Source organism: Hoplias malabaricus, chromosome 9 (assembly GCF_029633855.1).
Source record: "Hoplias malabaricus isolate fHopMal1 chromosome 9, fHopMal1.hap1, whole genome shotgun sequence".
Taxonomy (NCBI): domain Eukaryota; kingdom Metazoa; phylum Chordata; class Actinopteri; order Characiformes; family Erythrinidae; genus Hoplias; species Hoplias malabaricus.
In genome coordinates, this window is record NC_089808.1 from 43,995,803 (window position 1) to 44,023,504 (window position 27,702).

Genomic DNA, 27,702 nt, shown 5'->3' on the forward strand with positions numbered 1-27,702 from the left:
CCAACAGTAGCCATGGTAATGCAGGTACTTACCATTTTTAGTTTGTTTAGGCACTTACACCAGAAACATGCTTCTGTAGTGAATAATCCTGTGGAGATAATCTATTAAATAAATCCATGTATGGTTAGTAAGTAGTAAGAACAGGAATAAGAACAGAAATACCAGTAAATACAGAAATATCAGGAAAAAAAGGGAGAGCAAAACAGCTTCTTCTTAACAGGTACAGGAACAGCCAAACAGGTTGCCAGATACTCAATCAAACACACTGTGTGTAATTCCAGCCACCAATATCATCTCTTCCTCTTTTTCTTCCATTCTACAGATTGTCTGGATGTATGATCTCAGGTAAAAGTTGCTCTTCTCTGGCTTCAGCCTTGAAATCAAACCCCTCCCACCTGAGAAAACTGGATCTGAGCTACAATCACCCTGGAGAGTCCGGAGTGAAGCTGCTCTCTGATCTACTGCAGGATCCACATTGTGAACTGAAGAAGCTACAGTGAGTCTCTCTCTCTCTCTCTCTCTCTCTCTCACACACACACACACACTGCTTTCTGATCTACTGCAGGATCTAGACTGTGCACTGGGCCCAAGGTGTGTCCACATTTGGAAAGAAAGCAGTGCTGTGTGGTCTTATATAATCTGTTAGTGTACAGTTGTCATGTATTGCCCTGTCTAGTGTTTTCTTGCTCTGTTTTAAGTGCATAAACTTGTTGGCTTAATTATTGCCAGAATCAGATTTTTCTGCAGCGATCAATTTAGTTTATATTTAAACACACTCTCAAAGTTCTGCTGTTGCTGGAGTCACTTTACAGACATTATGGATTCATAAAACAGATGAAAACTACATTTAAGAGAAACAGACTCACTGTAGACCAGGGGTCTCAAACCAAATCCACAGAGGGCCGTGTGGGTGCAGGTGTTCTTTCCAACCACGCAAAAGCCCCAAACTACTGAAAGTCAAGATCTATTGATTAGATCCAATGATTAAAAACAGGTGGAATGAGGTGTGGCTTCTGCGTGGTTGGAAAGAAAACCTGCACCCACACGGCCCTCCGTGAACTATGGATTCATAAAGCAGATTAAAACTACATGTAAGAGAAAGTTATCAGACTCACAGCTGCTCTTTGAGGTCCAGCACATTCATTTACAGGACCAGAGACTTGAGACTGGAACAGGACTGTCCGATCCTCCGCCGCCCGCAGCCTCTTCACTGAGATGCAACAGAGCAGCGTGGAAAAATTTGTGTGTGTGTGTCAACAGAAGCCAAAATAGGATGACTGAGGGACCTGTGAGAAAACGCTTCCCCTGGTGTGACTGCACAAGCTCAGATTTCTTCACTCCTCACACAATGACTGCTTGCCCTACACTCTCTCACACACAAACACTGCATACAGCTAGACTTAGACACAAAGGAACACACACAGAGCCAGACACTTAAATAACACACACCATTTCCTACACAGACTCATACACACACACACACACACCAATACCACACACTCTGTACAGCACACAAACACACACACACACACACTACTACATACACCAACGCTGTACACACCCACATTGCTGTGGATGTTGAGGGAGAAGACACATCTAGAAACTGATGAATAATGTTATAATACCTTTACAACAATCTCAGAAACAGAAATACTAGTGATTATAATAGTAATGTTTACTACACTGATGTTAATTTCCCATGCCGATATGTTTTGCGGTGTACATTAACAGATCTACCTCTTAAACACAGATTAGCATTGGAGATGTTTCTCAAACATGTTTCCTCGAGCCTGAGGTTGTGAAACCACTGTCTAAAAACACCCTCTGCCTCATGAAACATGGCCTTCTTCCTCTTCACCCAGACGCCTGACTCAAATGAAAAGCCTGCGTTTATAAATACGCTGCAGAGCTGAGAACATTGAAAGTTCCCACAAATATCCATCACTATCAAAATGTTGAAGACTGGTCACTGTCAGGCTCCTGCTTTGGCTCTAGTAGATGGCTGAGGCCTATCAGTAACTCTCCTAAACTGAGTTTTCCAAATGTTCCCAAAATTTGACACACACACACATATATTTTAAAAATAATACAAATGTACAAAAAAAAGAATAAATAAATAATAAAATGTGTAAAAACCCTGTGAATATACAAATGTATAAAAATGTTTTAAAGACATTGTGTAATGTATAATTGCAATTCAAAAAGTAATCATTCGCCCACTCGTTATTTTATGGTAAATGTTGCATAATATTTAAATTCACTCATCATTTTATTTCATAAATAAGTAATTACATATTAATACACCTAGGGCTAGATGATACGGCAAACATATATCACGATATATTTATTAATTTAGGTTGATATAATTCCGATATTGATATGAACAACCTCCAAGAACCAACAAGAACATGACCTCACCATCAAACATGAACCTATTAGCTTTGTCAATATTAATATTCATTCATTATCTGTAGCCCTTATCCAGTTCAGGGTCGCGGTGGGTCCAGAGCCTACCTGGAATCATTGGGCGCAAGGCGGGAATACACCCTGGAGGGGGCGCCAGTCCTTCACACGACAACACACACATTCACTCACACACTCACACCTACGGACACTTTTGAGTCGCCAATTCACCTGCAACGTGTGTTTTTGGACTGTGGGAGGGAACCGGAGCACCCGGAGAAAACCCCACACTCCTCACAGACAGTCACCCGGAGGAAAGCCACACGGACACAGGGAGAACACACCAACTCCTCACAGACAGTCACCCGGAGCGGGAATCGAACCCACAACCTCCAGGTCCCTGGAGCTGTGTGACTGCGACACCTACCTGATGCGGCACCGTGCCGCCCAATATTAATATTTTTTAAACTAAATTATAAATAGAGTGCTGAACTGTCGACAGCGCCCTGTAATGGACGTCAGTCAGATGCTGTAAATAATGTATATTGAGATAATGAAAATGCGTTTTAAAATCATATCATTGTTATTGAAATATTTTATATAGCAATATATATTAATATTGAATTATCGTCCAGCCCTAAATACGCTATGATTTCGCCAAAATATCAAACTTTAAGTCGTCTAAACTAATACTCACTTTAGCACACAGTATTATCCACAAGAAATTATTGCCCATAGCGCCCCCTACTGACATTGCACTACTGCCTTGGATTTTCTGTGCAGTGAAGACACATTCAGATCCTTTAACCCTGCCAGACATTACTGACCTGGATGTGTGTGTGTGTGTGTGTGTGTGTGTGTGTGTGTGTGTGTGTGTGTGTTTAGGGTGGAACATCGAGGGAAGATCAGGATGAAACCAGAACTACGGAAATGTAAGGACCACCAGCCACACACACACACACACACTTGTCTCCACTTATTTCAAGTTTTTTGTCTGTATACCTATATATTAATACGTTGTTGTGTTCATATATAAATACATCTGAGACTGTGTGTGTGTGTAGAACTGAATGTGTGAAGGAATGTGCCAATCCAGTTGTTTTGAGTATAATCTGATCTAATACTTGTGTAACAGAATCAATGAGAATTAATTATTATTTGATGAATAATTAGCCCCCTCCAGGGTGTGTTCCCACCTTGTGCCCAATGATTCCAGGTAGACTCTGGACCCACCGCGACCCTGAACTGGATAAGGGTTACAGATAATGAATGAAAAGATCTCTACTTATTGTTGCTGAGAAATATATTTTTCCTCTGCCTTGGAGTAAGAATATGAATGTTAGCTCTGATGGTGATGGAAAAGGGTTTATACTCACTGCTCATTCAGCACAGCGCCCCCCAGAGCCCCGGACTGACCCCTCGACCACAGGCTTTTATCTGACTCCCCCCGACTCTCCTTCCTCTTCTCTCCTCTCCAAATTCTACCACTCTGTTTCAGACCGGCGCCCGAGCTTCTCATTTTAGAGCAAGTGTGGAATGTTGTAGACACACAGCAGCGCTACACGAAAGTCAGAGACCACACAGGATTTTACTTTCCACTAAAAACATTAAGAACAAGCTCCACATACAGAAATGACAGATTCCACAAATAATAAATATTAAATAAGCTTTTTAATATAAAGTGTGTTATTGATATCCTCCCTCTCCCTTGTTTCGATGCTGTCTCTGATCACGAAGCTTACGTCATTACATTTACCATTTTGTTTCTGCTGATATTTCTTTATTACATTAAATGTGTGCAAACGATTTGAATGGAAACCCACATTGAAAGAGAGATGGTGTATTTTTGGGTGCAGTGTTGTGAAGATGAAAGATGGAGGTTGTTATATTGTAGACAAGTTGTTATCAGGAGCATTAACATGTAAACTGAAGTCACAGAGTAACAGCAGTCGAGAGGAAGATGAACTGGAGTAGCTCGTATAGTTCAGAGATAAAGATGGACGAGGTTCGTGAGGGCGGTAGACCAGCAGTGCAGTAATAGAGACAGATAGTTTGATAGAAAGCTACTCACAATAAGTCATGAGAATACATGTACAGCCAAACCACCCAAGCCCAGAATAACAGGTCTTACGCACATCACTAAAGTCGGGGGGGCTGTTTGGTTAAGAGTGTAATAGTGTAATTAGTTCTTAAACAGATATGATTAGTTAGAGAGTGAGTGGATATTTAGGAGGGTGAAAGAGGAACTCAGGGGGAGCAGGGGTAAGAATGTTTAAATTACACAGATTAGAAAACGGTTTGAAAAATGAGCTGTGAGCGAGTCCAGAATAAACAAATGTTAGTGCCATTAGAACAATGAACTAATTTAGTGGGGTTTAATCCACGGTGAACACAATGTCTCTGGTTGAGTTCACCAGCTCAAACAGGATCTGCACTGCGTAGTCTCAATGCTAGCAGGTGGGATCTGTGGGGGCGGGGGCGGGGGCAGGACAGCTGTGATGCTAAAGGGTGGGATCTGTGGGAGCCGGGGCAGGACAGCTGTGATGCTAAAGGGTGGGATCTGTGGGGGCGGGGGCAGGACAGCTGTGATGCTAAAGAGTGAGATCTGTGGGGGCGGGGGCAGGACAGTTGTGATGCTAAAGGGTGGGATCTGTGGGAGCCGGGGCAGGACAGCTGTGATGCTAAAGGGTGGGATCTGTGGGGGCGGGGGCAGGACAGCTGTGATGCTAAAGGGTGGGATCTGTGGGGGCGGGGGCAGGACAGCTGTGATGCTAAAGGGTGGGATCTGTGGGAGCCGGGGCAGGACAGCTGTGATGCTAAAGGGTGGGATCTGTGGGGGCGGGGGCAGGACAGCTGCGATGCTAAAGGGTGGGATCTCAGGTGAAGGATGATGATTACAACTGGGAATCCACAAAGACAGAAGCACAACAATCAACGTCAACAGGAATTACACTGAACACAAAACAACCAGGAAATGGAGACACACCAACCTGGTCTCACCTGGAGACACACACACACACACGCAACACACACTCACAAACAAACGTCCCACACATAAAGGACACTCAGTTACACACAAACACACACACACACACTTACCACACTCCACACACAGTTACACCCAACGCACACACACAGTCACTCACGTACGCACACACACAACACTCAACACAGAACACCCAACACACACACTCAGAGTCACACACACTCACACCCCACACACAGTTACACCCAACACACACGCATGCACACACACACACACACACAATACAGTCACTCACATACACACAAACTCCCCACACATAGAGGACACACACACTTACACACAACACGCACAATGTCACTCACGTACACACACACAGAGAAAACACAAACTCAAGGGATGTCCCGATCTCATCTCAAGGATGGATGTCTGGGCTAATGTGTGTGTGTGTGTGTCTGTTTGTGTGTGTGTGTGTATATACACAGTGTGTTTTTCTGGATATTGTTTTTTAGATTCTGTCTCTCACAGTTGAAGTGAATCTACGATAAAAATTACAGACCTCTTTGTTCTTTGTAGCTGGGAAAACTTCAAAAATCAGCAGTGTCTCAAATACTTATTTTCCCCAGTGTATGTGTTCATTTACGTAAGTATGTGTGTTTGTATTTACCTGAATGTGTGTGTGTGTACAGATGCCTGTGATCTGACTCTGGATCCAGACACAGCCCACCTTCGTCTCTCTCTGTCTGAGGGTAACAGGAAGGTGGAGTGGGAGGAGACTCGGCCGTATACAGATCGTCTGGAGAGATTTGATCATCATCCTCAGGTTCAGTGTGTGGGGAGTTTAACTGGACGCTGTTACTGGGAGGTGGAGGGGAGGTGGGAGGGGGTTTATATCTCAGTGTCACACAGAAGAATCAGGAGGAGAGGACACAGAGCTGAAAGTGAGTTTGGATTCGATAAATTCTCCTGGAGTCTGTTCTGCTCTCAGCACAGATACAGTGTCAGACACAATTATAAACAAACTGAGATACCCCCCCCCCCATCTGACTCTAACAGAGTGGGAGTGTATCTGGACTGTGGGTCCGGCACTCTGTCCTTCTACACCATCTCTACTGATACACACACACTCACACACTTATACACTTTCACCTCCACATTCACTGAGCCGCTCTACGCTGGGATTAGAGTTGGCCCTGGTTCCTCAGCGCGTCTGTGTGAGATAGAATAGTGGATTAAACACAGTTTATAGTTTGTATTTAGTTACAGGGTCATGTCTTTATCAGTGAGTAGGAGTCAGGAGGATCATCCTCTGAGAGAATGAGCTGTGGATGACTCAGTATTAATGCGTTCATCTGTTTCATTATAAAGGGCTTCTATGGAGTGAAGGTCTAAAGGTGAAAATGACAGTGTGATGTTGTGCTGTGTGTTGTTCCTCGGGTGGTGGATATTGATGATGATGAGGTGATTAAGGCTTGTTAATCTTTTCTCACTCGCAGAATGAGGTTCAGAATCTCTCTTTAACTCTAGAATGATTGAATCTATGAATTTATTTGTAAAGGAAACCATCCACATGGTCCCCACTGCACCTCTGAAGAGTTTAGAGCCTAGGAACGATAAAGGGTTGGGGATGATGGACACTGATGGGGGCGGGATTGTGTTGGACGCTGATCGGGGGGAGGGTTGGGGTGACGGAATGATAAAGGGTTGGGGGAGACGGACACTAATTGGGCGGGGGGGGGGGGGGGGGGGTTGGACGCTGATCTTTACCGGGGGGTGGGGTGGGGGGGTGATGATGATGGACACTGATCGGGGGGTTGTTGAGGTTTCTTTGGAGAGACACAGAAACGCTGACTGAGGGAGAGCAGTGGTGAGTCCAGAAGCTGTGAGAGCAGGAGAGCGCTCTGATTGGACGCCTGTGTCACGTGGTGGTGAGAGAGGTTCTGGGAAATGGAGGCAGAGGCCATACCTCTCTCTGAAAAAATAAAATCACATTTCTCTCTCTTTATCTGTATTTCTATCTCACTATATATCTTTATTTATATCTATTCTTCTTTATCATTAAATACAAATATGTAAAATAACTATTTTATTCATTAAATGTATTTCACCTTGTTTTTAATGTTGAAGCTGTTTGAACAGAAATTAACTCAAACTCAATAAAATATTCTTTTAATTTGAGATTCTGGCTTTTTGTTTTATACTGAAAAGTGTGTGTGTGTGTGTGTGTGTGTGTGTGTGCCTCCACTCTCCTTCACCACAGCATTTTCCTGATTTTATTTCCTTGTGATTTTCTGTTTCAAATCAGAAATAACGGGTCATTTATCCGTCTTTCACTTTCTCCTTTAGGTTTTACTCTTTGGTGAAACGTGCTAAACATTTCATCACAGTTCTCATCTCCAGCTGATTATTTTTACTGAGTTCTCCTCTAGTTTTTGTGAAACACAGGTCTCCACTAATACTTTATCATAATTTCCCTAACGACATTAAAACTAGACGAGAGAGAGTGAGGGGAACAGAGAGTGGGCTGTGTCTCAGTGACTCTGCTGTATTTGTAAAAGAAGTTCACTGATGGCCCTCTGGAGGGCGCTGTCTGTGTTTGTAAAGATCCAGGGCTCAGCTCAGTGAAATAGAGGATTGTTTTTAAACAGATTTTTAAGTGTCCTGTGTCATGTGTAGTGTGTACTTTTGTGTTTAATAGATTTATAACTGAACGAAGTGTGCAGTAGTTATTCATTGTTGATTATTGCTGCTTTACCTTTTCTCACTGAAACTAATCACTGAGTTATTGCCTGTTACAGCTGATCAGCCACAAGCTGCCTTTATTTGAACAGACAGTGGTTCTGATTCATGAATTGAGACCTGGAGAGTTGTATTTTAATTATCTACCAGTTTGCTCCAGAAACAATGCTATCACACGATTAGCCACCGTTACCTTTCTGTCTGAAAAACCCGGTGAATCTGGCGTCATGTACAGACCAGGGGCGTAGACCGAGCCCCCCCCCAGTCCTAGTGTAGGTCTCTGCAGACCGGAGGTGATGTGGGCATGTCTAAACCTTACACCTATTGGCTGATAAATGCTGTCAGTTATTAAAATGGGTTGCCAGTTGTCAGACTCCACAACAGGAAGTTATTCACTTTACGTACGAAAAAGTACAAAATCTCCCAAGAACACGTCTTCTTTTTTACACTGTAAATTATTATTTGGTCAAATTCTGACTCTCAGCAGAAATTTACATTCACTTTCAGTGTGAAAGCTCTGAAGAAACACGTCTTCATTTCCTTTAACAAGTGGAACATAATTTCATACTGTATTTTAGTGCAGGTGTGAGTCATTTTTATTTCGTAGTTTTCTCGCTCTGTTCTGAAACAAATGCAGTAATTGAAAGATGTTTATATTCACCATCTGACTGTGAAAATGAATGTAATATGTTTTTACTGTAAACTGTACCTTATCATTTTTCACCAGTAAACACACACTCCCTCTGTTTCTCTTGGTGAACAATAATGTACCTGCACTGTGTCTTTTTGATTATAATGAGGTCAACAGAGTGGAGGCCTGTGAATGGGAGAATTTGGCTGTTTTCCCTTGCAGCCACAGCTCCGTTCAGCCGCCTCAACAATGGAGGTCCGGAACATGGCCCACTCGGACTCAATGTCACCAGCCTCCCCCGGGATGCAGTCGAAGCTCTGCCGGATGTGGGAGTTGAAGATCTTTCTGACAGGTTCCTCTGCCAAATGTTCCCAGCAAACCCTCAGCACACGTTTGGGCCTGCCAGGTCTGTCCGGCATCCTCCCCCGCCATCTGATCCAACTCACCACAAGGTGGTGATCAGTTGACAGCTCAGCGCCTCTCTTCACCCGAGTGTCCAGAACATATGGCCGCAGGTCAGATGATACGACTATAAAGTCGATGATCGAAATGCGGCCTAGGGTGTCCTGATGCCAGGTGTACTTGTGGACACCCTTATGCTCGAACATGGTGTTCGTAATGGAAAACTGACGAGCACAGAAATCCAATAACTGAACACCACTCGGGTTCAGATCAGTGGGGCCGTTCCTCCCAATCACGCCCCTCCAGGTCTCACTGTCATTACCCACGTGAGCGTTGAAGTCCCCCAGCAGAACAATGGAGTCCCCAGAATGAGTGTTCTCCAGCACTCCCTCTAGGGTCCCCAATAAGGCATGGTACTCTGAACTGCTGTTCGGTGCATAAGCACAAACAACAGTCAGAGCCCTTTCCCCAACCCGAAGGCGCAGGAAAATTACCCTGTCGTCCACTGGGGTAAACCCCAACGTACAGGCGCTAAGCCGGGGGGCTATGAGTAAGCCCACACCTGCCTTACGCCTCTCACCCTGGGCAACTCCAGAGTGAAAGAGCATCCAGCCCCTCTCAAGGAGAATGGTTCCAGAGCCCATACTGTGTGTCGAGGTGAGCCCAACTATATCTAGCCGGTACCTCTCAACCTCGTGCACCAGCTCAGGCTCTTTTCCCACCAGAGAGGTTACGTTCCATGTTCCAAAAGCCAGTTTCAGTAATCGAGGATCAGAATGCCAGGGCCCCCGACCCTGACCGCCACCCGATCCACAATGCACCAGACCCGGATTACTACCTCTCCCACAGGTGGTGGGCCCATGGGAGAGTGGACCCATGTATCTCCTTCGGGCTAAACCCGGCCGGACCCCATAGGTGAAAGTCCGGCCACCAGGCGCTCGCCAAGGAGCCCCACCCCCAGGCCTGGCTCCAGGGTGAGGCCCCGGTAACCCTGCTCCGGGCAAGGGAGGCTGTGTCCACGTTATTATCTTTTTCATCTGTGTCTTTATGGATCACTCTTTGTCTGGCCCATCACCTAGGACCAATTTGCCTTGGGAAACCCTACCAGGGGCTATTGCCCCCAACAACATAGCTCCTAGGCTCACGCAGGCACGCAAACCCCTCCACCACGTTAAGGTGGTGATCCAAGGAGGAGTGAAGCATTTCAGTTGAAGTTAAATTTCTGCTGTGCATCCTGACAGTAGTGTGTTACAATAGTCAAGCCTTGAAGTAATAAAGGCATGTACTAATGTTTCTGCGTCCTGCAGGGATAAGGCCTTTCTAATCGTGGAGATGTTGTGAAGATGTAAAAAAGCTGTCCTAGTGATACCGCCTGTGTGTTGATCAAATGATAAATCCGGGTCAATTATGACACCAAGATTTTTTGCTGCTGAATCAGGTTTAACTGGAAAGTCAGCGAGATTTAAAATGAAATCTGATCATTTATTTCTTGCTACCTTTGGACCCAAAAGCAGGACCTCTGTTTTGTTGCTGTTTAGAAGGAGGAAGTTACGCAACATCCAGCCTTTTATGTCTTTTACACAGTCCTCTATCTTCTATTAATCTGTGTTTGTCATCGGGCTCGGCTGAAATATCCAATTGTGTGTCGTCTGCGTAACAGTGAAAGTTAATGTCATGGTTTCTTATAACTGTGCCTAGCGGTAACATGTATAATGTAAATAATAATGGTCCTAAAATACAGCCTTGCGGAATTCCAAATTTTACTTTTAAAATAATTTGAAGATCAATTGTTTACATTTACCAATTGATAATGTTCCGATAAGTAAGATTTAAACCATAATAGGGCTGTCCCTGTGATTCCAACCATGTTTTCTAACCTTTCTAGGAGAATATTGTGGTCTATTGTATCGAAAGCTGCGCTGAGGTCAAGAAGCACCAACAGGGATACATGGCCTTGATTAGAGGCAAGAAGAGCATTTGTTATCTTGACTAGAGCTGTCTCGGTGCTATGATGTGGCCTGAATCCAGATTGGAATTTTTCATATCTATGATTCTTATGTAGATATGAACTAAGTCGTTGGGCCACAGCTTTTTCTAAGATCTTGGATAGAAATGGCAGATTAGAAATAGGCCTGTAATTAGACATTAGATTTGGTTTCTTGATCAGAGGTTTAATGACTGACTAACCCTAGTTTAAAAGCTTTTGGAGTAATTTTGTGGGAATTGCGTTGTGTGCAAGTTGTACAGTTTGCAGAGGTGATTATCATCTCTAATTCTAACTGTGGGAGTGGGTAAAAGGTTTCAAGTCTTTCTTTTACAATTACGTTTTGTTTTATATTAGCCACACAGGGTGGCAGCCATGTTGAGTTTAATACTGTGGGTTGAGATTGTTGTCTAATATTCTCAATTTTATTATTAAAATAATCAAGAGTATTCGGAATTTGTGGTTCAGTACGTGCCTGATTTTTTGAGGTTATGGAAAACACACTAAACAGTACTCTAGGATTATTTTTATTATTGTAGATCAGCGAGGCAAGATATGCTGAGTGAGCTTTAGTGAGAGCATTTCTATACTCTATAAGGCTGTCCTTCCAGAGTGGAACACTTCCAGCCTGGTTGATCACCATTTCCGCTCTAGTTTCCATGCTGTTTGATTTAAGGCACAGGTTTTATCATTGTACCTTGGGGCAAGCTTTTTCTGTATCATCTTTTTCTTTTAAGTGGCGCCACATTTTCTAAAGTCGATCAACAGGTATTTTCTAAGTAGTCAGTTAGTACATTTAGCTCCATTGGGTCTGATGGAGTGGGAACTGGGGTTGATAGTTCTGGGAGGTTTTCTATAAATTGTAGGGTTTTATTATTCTCTTTGTAGAATAGGGGGCATACATATATTATGGCTAAGACATAGCTCATATGAAATTAGGTAATGATCGGAGATTGCTGAGGTTTGTGGTAAGATATTAATTTTGTCTATGTTAAGACCTAGTGGGGCGGCACCGTGGCGCAGCCGGTAGTATCGCAGTCACACTGCTCCAGGGACCTTGAGGTTGTGGGTTCGAGTTCCACTCCGGGTGACTGTCTGTGAGGAGTGTGGTGTGTTCTCCCTGTGTCTGCGTGGGTTTCCTCCGGGTGACTGTCTGTGTGGAGTGTGGTGTGTTCTCCATGTGTCTGTGTGGGTTTTCTACTGGTGACTGTCTGTAAGGAGTGTGGTGTGTTCTCCCTGTGTCTGCGTGGGTTTCCTCTGGGTGACTGTCTGTGAGGAGTGTGATGTGTTCTCCCTGTGTCTGTGTGGGTTTCCTCCAGGTGCTTCGGTGTCCTCCCATGCTCCAAAAACACACGTTGGTAGGTGGATTGGTGAGTCAAAAGTGCCTGTAGTTGTGAGTGTGTGAGTGAATGTATGAGCGTGTGTCGCCCTGTGAAATGCTGGCGACCCCTCCAGGGTGTGTTCCTGCGTTGCACCCAATGATTCTGGGTAGACTCCAGACCCACCTCCGCCCTGATAAGAGTTACAGACAATGAATGAATGAATAAGACCTAGTGTCAAAACTAAGTCTAATGTGTGACAACAGTAGTGTGTAGGCCCTGTTACCCTTTGAGTAATACCAATAGAGTCTAGGATTGAAGTAAATGCCTTTTTTAGTGGGTCATCTGCTTTCTCAAATTGGATATTGAAATCTCCTACAATTATAACTTGCACACAGCTAGGTTTAAAGAAAAATCACTGAATTCTTTTAGAAATTCTGAGTAGGGGCCTGGTGGTCTGCAAATGTTACATAATAAAAATGTGTCCTTTTTTGTGATTTGTAATAATGGTGGAGAGAACCTCAAAAGAAGTGAAAGTGTCACATGGATTAAGACTGATTTCTAGGGTATTTTGGTAAATTACACATAATCCACCTCCTTTGCCTGATAATCTTGGGCTATGTACATAATTATAGTCTAGAGGAGTGGCTTAATTTAGTGCTGAATATTAATTTGGTCTAACCCACGTTTCTGTGAGACAGAAAACATCATTTTTATGATCACTTATAATATAATTTATGATGACTGCTTTTGAGTTTAGTGATCTTATGTTGAGTAACCCACATTTTAGATCTGAGGTGTTGTTGCTATCATCTGAATAATATTTAATATTGATTAGGTTGTTGAAACAGGCTGATTTTGTTTTTCTACTTTTACATTTAATTCGGGGTAAAGACACAGTCTCAATACAGTTGAACCTAGCTGACGACTCAAGGCAGATCAGAGACAGTCAGTTTAGCCTGTCTGTCTGCGGCCTGGTCCCAGTTCTGGGTTGTCAGCAGCTGTATACACTACTCTGCTGAAAGTCTGCTGTAGGCTTCAGCGCCATGACGCATTGGGATGGGACCAGAGCAGATTATCATCAGCCTTAGCTTTCCGGCTATGTTGCAGAGACGTCACCCATTCACCCCACTGTGAGGGCTCTAACACCAGAGTCGAGGGGGTGCTGACTCTTCGTAAGGCACCGAGAGTTGCTAGCACTGAATCTCACTGTTTATCCCTTGATAATAGTAAACTCCGGATGTGCACTTCTAGCTGGTCCACTTTATCCACTAGAGAGCTTACTAACTGGCACTTAGCACAAACACAGCCACTCTCATTATTGTTAGAGGTGGAAAAGGGGGCTAAACTAAACATGCTACACTCTGAGCAGAAAAAACAACCAACAGTAGCCATGGTAATGCAGGTACTTACCACTTTTAGTTGGTTTAGGAACTTACACCAGAAACATGCTTCTGTAGTGAATAATCCTGTGGAGATAATCTATAAAATAAATCCATGTATGGTTAGTAAGTGATAAGAACAGGAATAAGAACAGAAATACCAGTAAATACAGAAATATCAGGAAAAAAAGGGTGAGCAAAACAGCTTCTTCTTAACAGGTACAGGAACAGCCAAATGGGTTGCCAGATACTCTATCAAACACACTGTGTGTAATTCCAGCCAACCAATATCATCTCTTCCTCTTTTTCTTCCATTCTACAGATTGTCTGGGTGTATGATCTCAGGTAAAAGTTGTTCTTCTCTGGCTTCAGCCTTGAAATCAAACCCCTCCCACCTGAGAAAACTGGATCTGAGCTACAATCACCCAGGAGAGTCCGGAGTGAAGCTGCTCTCTGATCTACTGCAGGATCCACATTGTGCACTGAAGAAACTACAGCGAGTCTCTCTCTCTCTCTCTCTCTCTCTCTCTCTCACACACACACACATACACACACACACAAACACACACACTGCTCTCTGATCTACTGCAGGATCCACACTGTGAGCTACAGTGAGTCTCTCTCTCTCTCTCTCTCTCTGAGGGATGAGGGACCTGTGAGAACACGCTTCCTCTGGTGTGACTGCACAAGCTCAGAATTTTTTACTCCTCACACAATGACTGCTTACCCTACACACACACACACACACACACACACACAAACACTGCATACAGCTAGACTTAGACACAAAGAAACACACACACACAGAGCCAGACACTTAAATAACACACAACATTTCCTACAAAGATTCATACACACACACACTAATACCACACACTCTGTACAACACACACACACACACCAACACTGTTCACACCCACATCGCTGTGGATGTTGAGGGAGAAGACAGTGCTGGACGCAGCAGCACATCTAGAAACTGATGAATAATATTATAATACCTTTACAACAATCTCAGAAACAGAAGTACTAGTGATTATAATAGTAATGTTTACTACACTGATGTTAATTTCCCATGCCGATATGTTTTGCGGTGTACATTAACAATCAATTAATCTTAAACACAGATTAGCATTGGAGATGTTTCTCAAACATGTATCCTCGAGCCTGAGGTTGTGAAACCACTGTCAAAAAACACCCTCTGCCTCATGAAACATGGCCTTCTTCCTCTTCACCCAGACGCCTGACTCAAACGAAAAGCCTGCGTTTATAAATACGCTGCAGAGCTGAGAACATCTAAAGTTCCCACAAATATCCATCACTATCAAAATGTTGAAGACTGGTCTCTGTCAGCACTACTTTGGCTCTAGCAGATGGTTGAGGCCTATCAGCAACTCTCCTAAACTGAGTTTGTGTGGTCATTGCATTTCCGCACTGAATATTTCCATTCCCGTTTTCCAAAAATTTGACACACATTCACATATATTTTAAAAATAATACAAATGTACAAAAAAAAAGAATAAATAAATAAATAAATAATAAAATGTGTAAAAACCCAGTGAATATACAAATATATAAAAATGTTTTAAAGACATCGAGACAACTCATAGGAGAGTTGCTGTTTCCTCCGGGGGCTCCGGTTTCCTCCCACAGTCCAAAAACATGGAGGGTAGGTGAATTGGCTTCTCTAATAACTGTCCTGGTGTGTGAATGAATGTCTGTATGTGTGAGCCCAGATATGGATTGGCGCTCTGTCCTGGGTTAAACCCTAGTGCCCGATGCAGTCCTCCAGGTGGACGGTCGTTTCTGGTTGAGAGTACGCTGTGCGCGTTTGGCTGCCGCTTCTTGCCAGTGTGTGTGAATTGAGCGTTCTGAGCAGTGTAGATTGTAAAGTGTCCTTGGGTGTCTAGAAAGGCGCTATATAAGTGTAACGATAATAATAATAATAATAATCGTGTAATGTATAATTGTAATTCAAAAAGTAATCATTCGCCCACTCTTGTTATTTTATGGTAAATGTTGCATAACATTTAAATTCACACATCATTTTATTTCATAAATAAGTAATTACGTATTAATACACCTAGGGCTGGATGATATGGCAGACATTTATATATATTTATTCATTTAGGTTGAGATAATTCCGATATTGATATGAACAGTATAAAATCCACTGAAAAACCTCCAAGAACCAACAAGAACATGACCTCACCATCAAACATGAACCTATTAGCTTTGTCAATATTAATATTTATTCATTCATTCATTATCTGTAACCCTTATCCAATTCAGGGTCGCGGTGGGTCCAGAGCCTACCTGGAATCTGTGCCTAATCTGAAATTGTGCGCAAGGCGGGAACACACCCTGGAGGGGGCGCCAGTCCTTCACAGGGCAACACAGACACACACACACACACACACACACCTACGGACACTTTTGAGTCGCCAATCCACCTGCAACGTGTGTTTTTGGACTGTGGGAAGAAACCAGAGCACCCGGAGGAAACCCACGCGGACACGGGGGAGAACACACCAACTCCTCACAGACAGCCACCCGAAGGAAACCCACGCAGACACAGAGAGAACACACCACACTCCTCACAGACAGCCACCCGAAGGAAACCCACGCAGACACAGGGAGAACACACCACACTCCTCACAGACAGTCACCCGGAGCGGGACAGAGACAATACCTGCTGCTCCACCGTGCCGCCCTAACTTTATACAAGGGTTACTATTTTGATAGATTGACTGGATATATTTAATGATTAAAATTTACACAAACCTACACAGCTCACAGTCACCCGGAGCAGGAATCAAACCCACAACCTCCAGGTCCCTGGAGCTGTGTGACTGCAACACTACCTGCTGCGCCACCGTGTCGCCCAATATTAATATTTTTTAACTAAATTATAAATAGAGTGCTGAACTGTCGACAGCGCCCTGTAATGGACGTCAGTCAGATGCTGTAAATAATGTATATTGAGATAATGAAAATGTGTTTTAAAATCATATCATTGTTATTGAAATATTTTATATAGCAATATATATTAATATTGAATTATCGTCCAGCCCTAAATACGCTATGTTCACGATCGCCAGAATATCAAACTTATCTTTAAGTCGTCTAAACTAAAGCTCACACATACTTTTGGACACAGTATTATCCACAAGAACAGAACAAATTGATCATGTTTTTGCAGCAATTTTTCCTGATTAAACTCATAACAAATGATGAAGCGACCAATAAATACTTCTCACTTGCCATTTTCAAACTATTTAATGTTTTGTTATTTTTTGTTGAATAAAGTGTATTAAATGTTATTAAATGTATTAAAATGTATTATTAATACTACACATCAGTTACCATTAAATAACAGTTCTCTTAAATTAATTCACTTTGTTAATCTACACTGGGAACAGATTTAATTTCACCGATCAGGAACAGCAGTAAAATAGTAATATAGGAAAAGCAGTAAAATATAGTTCAAAACAAAAGCCAAAAGACTGCCATGGCCACGTGCTGTAAAATACTGCTGCCTTTTACTCTGTATTGTAGGTTATTTATGGATGTTATTGTACCACATCCAATTTCAACCAAGCAATAAATGTATGAAACACATCTGGGACACATCAAAGTGTTAAATGTGGTGATTTGTAGGTGTCAAATCCACCGTTCACCAACAGAAAAAGGTTTAATTACGACTGTAAAAGTTTTATCTGAGAAAAAGAGTAAATTCACTATGAGTTCATACTGAAGGCCTCAGAAATGTTCATTTAACGCTGATATAAATTATTGCCCATAGCGCCCCCTACTGACATTGCACTACTGCCTTGGATTTTCTGTGCAGTGAAGACACATTCAGATCCCTTAACCCTGCCAGACATTACTGACCTGGATATGTGTGTGTGTGTGTGTGTTTAGGGTGGAACATGGAGGGGAGATCAGGATGAAACCAGAACTACGGAAATGTAAGAACCACCAGCCACACACACACACACACTTTTCTCCACTCATTTCAAGTTTTTGTGTCTGTATACATATATAAAAATAAGTTGTTGTGTTCATATATAAACACTTCTGAGACTGTGTCTGTGTGTAGAACTGATTGTGTTAAGGAATGTGCCAATCCAGTTGTTTCGCCCCTGATCCTGATCCCAGTCATTGAATACTGAGTATAATCTGATCTAATACTTGGTTATCAGAGTCAATGATAATTAATTACTATTTGATGAATAATTAGCCCCCTCCAGGGTGTGTTCCCGCCTTGTGCCCAATGATTCCAGGTAGGCTCTGGACCCACCGTGACCATTATTTACAGATAATGAATGAATGAATTATTATTATTATTATTATTATTATTATACTTATATAGCGCCTTTCTAGACACCCAAGGACGCTTTACAATCCACACTGCTCAGAACGCTCAATTCACACACACACACTGGCGAGAAGCGGCAGCCAAACGCGCACAGCATACTCTCGACCAGAAACGACCGTCCACCTGGAGGACTGCATCGGGCACTAGGATTTCACCCAGGACAGAGCGCCAATCCATATCTGGGCACACACACATTCACACTCATTAACTCACAAACCAGGACAGTTATTACAGAAGCCAATTCACCTACCCTCCATGTTTTTGGACTGTGGAAGGAAACCGGAGCCCCCGGAGGAAACCCACGCAGACACGGGGAGAACATGGAAACTCCACCCAGATGGGACTTGAACCCAAGATCCCAGCGCTGGGAGGCGAACGTGCTAACCACCAAGCCACCGTGCCGCCCATATATTATTATTATTTAATTCATTTTGTTAAGCTCCATGTTTTGGAGCCATTAAATAATATGTAGTGTCTGCACCGGTCCAATTTTAGCTTGGACATGTAGGTCATCATAGAATAGAATAGAATAGAACAGAATAGCACCGCGACCCTGGCTTGGATAAGCGGTTACAGATAATGAATGAATGAATAGAATAGCTTTTATTGTCGCTGAGAAAACAATGTTCAGAATAGTGTTAAAACAATGAAATGCAGTTTTAGCATCATCTCTCAGACAGCAGTTAAAATATAAAATCTATACATGTGCAAAATAGCAGATTGTTCAGAGCATTAACAGAGAAGATATATACAGGCTTAATTTAAAAGTGCTGTGTGCTATTGCTTGTGCATTAGAATGGTGGTTGTCCGTTGATTCTACTGATTATCAATCAGGATGGATTGGTTACAGTAGTTTGTGGTGGGGGGGGGGTATGGCTGATGGATTGATGGCTTTCACAGCCTGGGGAAAGAAGCTGTGTTTCAACCTGTTTGTGAGTCAGCTGTTGTAAATGTCACTGGGGGGGTAGTGAAGTTCCTATTTCCACCCCTCTCACCACTCTCTGCAGGTCTCTCCTGCAAACCGGAGCACCCGGAGGAAACCCACACGGACACGGGGGAGAACACACCAACTCCTCAAAGACAGTCACCCGGAGCAGGAATCAAACCCACAACCTCCAGGTCCCTGTGTCTCCAGGTCTCACCACTCACTGCAGGTCTCTCCTGTCCTGTGCTGTGCAACTGGTGAACCAGACTGTGCAGCAGTATGTCAGGATGCTCTCGATGGTGGCTCTGTAAAAGTTCACCAGCAAGTGTTGATGACTATGTTAGATGACTTTACACATTATAGAGCAGAATTAGCTAGAATCAATTATTATTAATGAATTATGCTCATTGATCCGCTGTAGGTTCTTGACTCTGAAATTGAATCTGAACTAAAAGTAATAATTCTGTACAAGAAAAGTGCACACACAAATAACCAAGGACTGGTTTTATCACACAACTGGTTTATTAATAATAATATCAAATATTGAATATTGATTATGCATTCATATAATGAAATGGATTACAGCGATACATGAGGGAACAGGGAGATTAATATATGAGGGAATTTCTCTATGATAATTACCCTAAACTCTTAAAAAGGCTATAGTTTATTGCAGCAAAGCACTTAACACCAAACACCTGAGCAATGAAAGAAATGAAACCAAGTGACCTTACGTATCCCTGGAGATGGACTGGAGACAGCTGGGAGTATGTCACTGACGCGTGGTGTTTCCAGGGCGGGCTTCCTGGGGAACTGCAGATGCAGGCCTCGTAGCACTGCAGTCACTGGCGTTCCTCTACTGAGCATGTTTAGGAGAGAGCCATAAGAGAGATCTGGAGAGTTTCTGAAGAAGCCTGAAGAGAGCTGAAGAGCGTTCTCTAGAAAGTTCTGAGCTGAAGAGCCTCTGCTGAAAAACTCTTTCTGACCAGAAGAGAATTGTAACTTAGAAATCTGCACCACTGGTTTTAAAGCTAAGTTTAGGAAACCCACCTTGAGCCTAATTGGTCCTCAGGGATGGAGGATTGGAGCATCTCTTGCTCCCGATTGGATGTTTCCTGTACCCAATTTATGACACTTGACAAGACAACGACTTAAGGAAGGTTCCTGTTGAATGAAGATCCCAGGATTCTGAATCATACTTTTGCAGTATAAGAGATTATATGTTACACAAAGTAGTATCATTCAGACAAAACCATGTTTTACATCGTTCTTAACCAAATAACACACAGAGTATGTGGACTCCTTGGTTCCTACAGAGGTTACATATCAAAAGGTGATTTTAAACACATGTAAATTAATTCCACCTGTTTTGATTTTCTAAATGGAATTAACTTCACACAGTGGTGCACACATGTGACTTCAAACTGTTTAAACCAATGGGAATTAAGGTTTAATTCTATAGTTTGAGAAGTTCTTCATTAAGCTGTTTTACAGAGAGCGTAAACTGATCTTTGGAGTGTCTCTGACATCGCTAAAGATTCCTTTCTTGACCCTCTGAGACTTTGCTCCTTCTCTTTTCCTTCTCTGCTCGCACTGAGAAATCCAAGCTGCTGCTTAATGTTTAAAAATTTCTCTCTTTTTTTAATAAAATATTTTTCTAAACAAATTGTATAATTTTTAAAAAAGATATTATGTACAATTGCTCCGGTTTCCTCCCACAGTCCAAAAACACACGTTGCAGGTGGATTGGCGACTCAAAAGTGTCCGTAGGTGTGTGTGTGTGAGTGAATGTGTGTGTGTCTGTGTTGCCCTGTGAAGGACTGGCGTCCCCTCCAGTGTGTATTCCCGCCTTGCGCCCGATGATTCCAGGTAGGCTCTGGACCCCCCGCGACCCTAAATTGGATAAGCGGTTACAGATAATGGATGGATGGATTATGTACAATTTTGAAATTATTCTCTACTTACTGTTGCTGTGAAACATATTTTTCCTCTCCCTTGGAGTAAGAATATGAATGTTAGCCCGATGGTGATGGAAAAGGGTTTATACTCACTGCTCATGCAGCACAGCGCCCCCCAGAGCCCCGGACTGACCCCTCGACCACAGGCTTTTATCTGACTCCCCCCGACTCTCCTTCCTCTTCTCTCCTCTCCAAATTCTACCACTCTGTTTCACACCGGCGCCCGAGCTTCTCATTTTAGAGCAAGTGTGGAATATTGTAGACACACAGCAGCGCTACACGAAAGTCAGAGACCACACAGGATTTTACTTTCCACTAAAAACATTAAAGAACAAGCTCCACACACAGAAATGACAGATTCAACAAATAATAAATATTAAATAAGCTTTTTGATATAAAGTGTGTTATTGATATCCCCCCTCTCCCTCGTTTCGATGCTGTCCCTGATCACGAAGCCTACGTCATCTGAAGTTTATTCGCTAAAGTGCAGTGGATGGAAATACGACTTATTTTGTTTCTGCTGATATTTCTTTATTACATTAAACGTGTGCGAATGATTTGAATGGAAACCCACACTGAGAGAGAGATGGTGTATTTTTGGGTGCAATGTTGTGAAGATGAAAGATGGAGGTGGTTATATTGTAGACAAGTTGTTATCAGGAGCATTAACATGTAAACTGAAGTCACAGAGTAACAGCAGTCGAGAGGAAGATGAACTGGAGTAGCTCGTATAGTTCAGAGATAAAGATGGACGAGGTTCGTGAGGGTGGTAGACCAGCAGTGCAGTAATAAAGACAGATAGTTTGATAGAAAGCTACTCACAATAAGTCATGAGAATACATGTACAGCCAAACCACCCAAGCCCGGAATAACAGGTCTTACGCACATCACTAAAGTCGGGTGGGCTGTTTGGTTAAGAGTGTAATATTAGTTCTTAAACAGATATGATTAGTTAGAGAGTGAGTGGATATTTAGGAGGGTGAATGAGGAACTCAGGGGGAGCAGGGGTAAGAATGTTTAAATTACACAGATTAGAAAACGGTTTGAAAAATGAGCTGTGAGCGAGTCCAGAATAAACAAATGTTAGTGCCATTAGAATAATGAACTAATTTAGTGGGGTTTAATCCACGGTGAACACAATGTCTCCGGTTGAGTTCACTAGCTCTACAGACTGCAGCAGTGTTTAGAGAGGTGGTAAAAACACCTACATCTGTGCAGTTCAGGAGCAGTGTACGCCACAAACATTGGGTTGAACTGGGGGTGGAAGAACATGTGGGGGGCAGCCAGGGCCAGGAGTAACTGCAGTATCCAGCAGTAAGGTCATGGCAGACAACAGTCGTTGCATCGCAAACTGCAGGGACCTGCAGGGCTAAAGCAGCATAGACGGAGTGTTAATACACAACAAACAGGATCTGCACTGTGTAGTCTCAATGCTAGCAGGTGGGGTCTGTGGGGGCCGGGGCAGGACAGCTGCGATGCTAAAGGGTGGGATCTGTGGGGGCCGGGATCTGTGGGGGCCGGGGCAGGACAGCTGCGATGCTAAAGGGTGGGATCTGTGGGGGCCAGGGCAGGACAGCTGCGATGCTAAAGGGTGGGATCTGTGGGGGCCAGGGCAGGACAGCTGCGATGCTAAAGGGTGGGATCTGTGGGGGCCGGGGCAGGAGAGCTGCGATGCTAAAGGGTTTGATCTGTGGGGGCGGGGGCAGGACAGCTGCGATGCTAAAGGGTGGGATCTCAGGTGAAGGATGATTACAACTGGGAATCCACAAAGACAGAAGCACAACAATCAACGTCAACAGGAATTACACTGAACACAAAACAACCAGGAAACGGAGAGACACCAACCTGGTCTCACCTGGAGACACACACACACACACACACACACACACAAACACACACTCACACAGTCACTCACATACACACACAGTAACACCCAACGCGCACCCACACACAAAATACACAGTCACACACAGTTACACCCAACACACACACACACACAATGCACACACACACAAAATACGCAGTCACTCACATACACACACACACACAGTCACTCACGTATGCACACACACACACACACACACACTCAACATTCAAAACTCAACACTCACACCCCACACACAGTTACACCCAACACACACGCATACACACACACACACTACAGTCACTCACATACACACAGAACACCCAACACATAGAACACACGCACAGCACACACACACAGACTCTCCACATATAGAGGACACACACACTTACACACAACACGCACAATGTCACTCGTACACACACAGAGAGAAAACACACACTCAAGGGATGTCCCGATCTTATCTCAAGGATGGATGTCTGGGCTAATGTGTGTGTGTGTGTGTGTGTGTGTGTGTGTGTGTGTGTATATATATACACAGTGTGATTTTCTGGATATTGTTTTTTTAGATTCTGTCTCTCACAGTTGAAGTGAATCTACGATAAAAATTACAGACCTCTCTGTTCTTTGTAGCTGGGAAAACTTAAACAATCAGCAGTGTCTCAAATACTTATTTCCCCACTGTATGTGTTCATTTACGTGAATGTGTGTGTGTATTTATCTAAATGTGTGTGTGTGTGTGTGTGTGTGTGTGTGTGTGTGTGTGTGTGTGTGTATTTATCTGAATGTGTGTGTGTGTGTGTGTTTGTATTTACCTGAATGTGTATGTGTGTGTGTGTTTATCTGAATGTGTGTGTGTGTGTGTGTGTGTGTACAGATGCTTGTGACCTGACTCTGGATCCAGACACAGCCCACACTGATCTCTCTCTGTCTGAGGGAAACAGGAAGGTGGAGTGGGTGGAGGAGACTTGGTCACATCCACATCGTCTGGAGAGATTTGATCAGCATCGTCAGGTTCTGAGTGTGGAGAGTTTGACTGGACGCTGTTACTGGGAGGTGGAGTGGAGGTGGGGGGGGGTTTATATCTCAGTTTCACACAGAGGGATCATGTGGGAAGGACACAGAGCTGATGGTGTGTTTGGATTAAATAAATTGTCCTGGAGTCTGTTCTGCTCTCAGAACAGTTACTGGGTCAGTCACAATAATCAGAGAACTGAGATGCCCCGCCCCCCATCTGAGTCTAACAGAGTGGGAGTGTATCTGGACTGTGGGTCCGGCACTCTGTCCTTCTACGCCATCTCTACTGATACACACACACTCACACACTTATACACCTTCACCTCCACATTCACTGAGCCGCTCTACGCTGGGATTGGGGTTGTTCCTGGTTCCTCAGCGCGTCTGTGTGAGATAGAATAGTGGATTAAACACAGTTTATAGTTTGTATTTAGTTACAGGGTCATGTCTTTATCAGTGAGTAGGAGTCAGGAGGATCATCCTCTGAGAGAATGAGCTGTGGATGACTCAGTATTAATGCGTTCATCTGTTTCATTATAAAGGGCTTCTATGGAGTGAAGGTCTAAAGGTGAAAATGACGGTGTGATGTTGTGCTGTGTGTTGTTCCTCAGGCGGTGGATATTGATGATGATGAGGTGATTAAGGCTCGTTAATCTTTTCTCATTCACAGAATGAGTTTCAGAATCTCTCTTTAACTCTAGAATGATTGAAGCTATGAATTTATTTGTAAAGGAAACCATCCACATGGTCCCCACTGCACCTCTGTGAAGAGTTTAGAGCCTAGGAACGATAAAGGGTTGGGGGGGGGAGATGGACGCTGATCGAGGGGGTTTGAGGTTTTCTTTGGAGAGACAGAGAAATGCTGACTGAGGGAGAGCAGTGGTGAGTCCAGAGGCTGTGAGAGCAGGAGAGCGCTCTGATTGGACGCCTGTGTCACGTGGTGGTGAGAGAGGTTCTGGGAAATGGAGGCAGAGGCCGTACCTCTCTCTGAAAAAATAAAACCACATTTCTCTCTCTTTATCTGTATTTCTATCTCACTATATATCTTTATGTACATCTATTCTTGTTTATAATGAAATACAAATATGTAAAATAACTATTTTATTCATTAAATGTATTTCACCTTGTTTTTAATGTTGAAGCTGTTTGAACAGAAATTAACTCAAACTCAATAAAATATTCTTATAATTTGAGATTCTGGCTTTTTGTTTTATACTGATCAAAAGTGTGTGTGTGTGTGTGTGTGTGTGTGTCTAAACACTAGCGGGATGACTGTGTTGGAACCAGACTCTGAAAATAACTGGATATTTCAGAGTAAACTGCCCCTGTCTCAGGACTGTGAGGAAGAAACCCGTTTGGAAGCTGTTTTGATCGCTCGGGTTTTCCTGTTTACTCGTTTCCATTGTTATTTCTATATTCATATCTGTTTTTATAACCTACTAACCATCCATAGATCTATCTTTTAGATTGTCTCCGCAGGAATATTCATTACAGAGGCACTAAAATTGCCACCGGACCCTGGAGTAACGTTCTTGGTGTAAGTTACTAAAATTCACTAAAAGCGGTAAGTACCTGCAATTCCATGGCTACTACTGGCTGTTTTGCCTGCTCAGAGTGTGGCATGTTTAGTTTAACCCCCTTTTCCACCTCTAGCGATAAAGATAGTGGTTGTATTTGCACTAAGTGTCAGCTAGTTAGCTCTCTGGTGGATAAAGTGGACCAGTTAGAAGTGCGCATCCGGAGCTTATTATTGTTGAGGGATAAACAGCGAGATTCAGTGTTAGCAACTCCGGGTGCCTTAGGGAGAGTTAGCACCCCCACGACTCCGGCGTTAGAGCCCTCACAGCGGGGTGAATGGGTGACGTCTCGGCGTCATAGCCGGAAAGCTAAGGCTGATGCTAACGCTGAGGCCAAAGCTAGCCCACCGGGACACCACGCTCCTCCGATTCGCGTGTCAAACAGGTTTGCCCTGCTCAGCGAAGCATCCGCTGAGGAGCCTGTTAAGAGTGCTCTGGTTAAAGGAGACTCTATTGTTCGACACGTGAAATTAGCTACTCCTTTAGGGGCGCCGGCAGTAACAGTTAGCTGTTTATCGGGAGCCACAGCGCCGGATATAAGTGGCAACCTTAGACTGTTAGCTAATAGGAGATATTCGAGGGTAGTCATTCATGTAGGGGCCAATGATATTCGTCTGCGGCAGTCTGAGGTAACTAAGGGTAATATTACAAAGGTGATTAAACTGGCCCAGACGATGTCCGATGCCGTAATCTGCTCTGGCCCCATACCAATGCGGCGTGGCGACGAAGCTTACAGCAGACTTTGGGCGTTAAACTGCTGGATGTCCAAGTGGTGTTCCGAAAATCAAGTGGGCTTTATAGACAATTGGTTACGTTTTGAGGGCAAGCCTGGTCTTATAGGTAGGGATGGTATCCACCCCACGCGGGAGGGTGCTGCCTTACTTTCTTGCAGCATAGCACATAGTCTCTTAGTTAGTCAGCAGAGTAGTGTAGATAGCTGCTGACAATCCAGAGCCGGGACCAGGCCGCAGACAGACAGGCTAAACAGACAGACCGTCTGCGAACTGTTTTGAGGCATCACCCAGGTTCAACTGTATTGAGACTGTGTCTTTCCCCCCGAACTAAATGTAAAAGTAGAAAAACAAAATCAGCCTGTTTCAGCAACCTAATCAATATTAAATCATACACAACACCTAGCAGCAACACCTCAGAACTAAAATTTGGGTTACTCAACATAAGATCACTAAACTCAAAAGCACTCATCGTAAATGATATTATAAGTGATCATAAATTCAATGTTTTTTGTCTCACGGAAACGTGGGTTAGACCAAATGAATATTTAGCACTAAATGAAGCCACCCCCCTAGGCTATAATTATGCACATAGCCCAAGAATATCAGGCAAAGGAGGTGGAGTATGTGTAATTTACCAAAATACCCTAGAAATTAGTCTTAAACAATGTGACACCTTCTCTTCTTTTGAGGTTCTCTCCACTATTATTACAAATCCGGTCACAAAAAAGGACGCATTTTTATTATGCAACATTTACAGACCACCAGGGCCTTACTTAGAATTTCTGAAAGAATTCAGCGATTTTGCTACAAACCTAGCGGTGTGCAATCATAAAGTTATAATTGTAGGAGATTTCAATATCCATTTTGAGAAGGAAAGTGACCCACTAAAAAAGGCATTTACCTCAATCTTAGACTCTATTGGTATTACTCAAAATGTAACAGGGCCTACACACTACTGCAGCCACACTTTAGACTTAGTTCTGACACTAGGTCTTAACATTGACAAAATTAATATCTTACCGCAATCCTCAGCAATCTCCGATCATTACTTAATTTCATATGAGCTACGTTTTAGCCATAATATATGTAAGAACCCTCACTATTCTACAAGGCATATAATAAAACCATCTACCGCCCTACAATTTATAGAAAACCTACCAGAACTATCGACCCCAGTTCCAACTCCATCAGACCCAATGGACCTAGATGTACTAACTGATTACCTAGAAAATACCTGTCGATCTACTTTAGAAAAGGTAGCACCACTTAAACATAAAAGTATAAGACAGAAAAAGCTCGCACCATGGTATAATGATAAGACCCGTACTTTAAAACAAACATTACGAAAACTAGAGCGGAAATGGCGATCAACCAAGCTTGAAGTGTTCTATTCTGTCTGGAAGGAC

The 27,702-nt window shown here is 43.3% G+C and overlaps 1 protein-coding gene across 5 annotated transcripts in view; it reads left to right on the plus strand.

Moving 5' to 3' along the window:
• Positions 1 to 24,767, plus strand: part of LOC136707088 (NACHT, LRR and PYD domains-containing protein 3-like) — a 99,935-nt gene extending 75,168 nt beyond the window's left edge. For 2 of the 5 annotated variants that reach the window (XM_066680971.1, XM_066680970.1), the window contains 3 exons: positions 323 to 496; positions 3,289 to 3,335; positions 6,076 to 7,044. In XM_066680971.1, the coding sequence (XP_066537068.1) occupies positions 323 to 496; positions 3,289 to 3,335; positions 6,076 to 6,614 (760 nt within the window). In that variant the 3' untranslated portion in view covers positions 6,615 to 7,044. Of the gene's footprint in view, positions 1 to 322; positions 497 to 1,150; positions 1,454 to 3,288; positions 3,336 to 6,075; positions 7,045 to 14,165; positions 14,340 to 17,764; positions 17,812 to 23,845 lie in introns of those variants that run through there. The other 3 variants (XM_066680974.1, XM_066680972.1, XM_066680973.1) reach the window with 3 other exon arrangements.
• Positions 24,768 to 27,702: the final 2,935 nt, after the last annotated feature.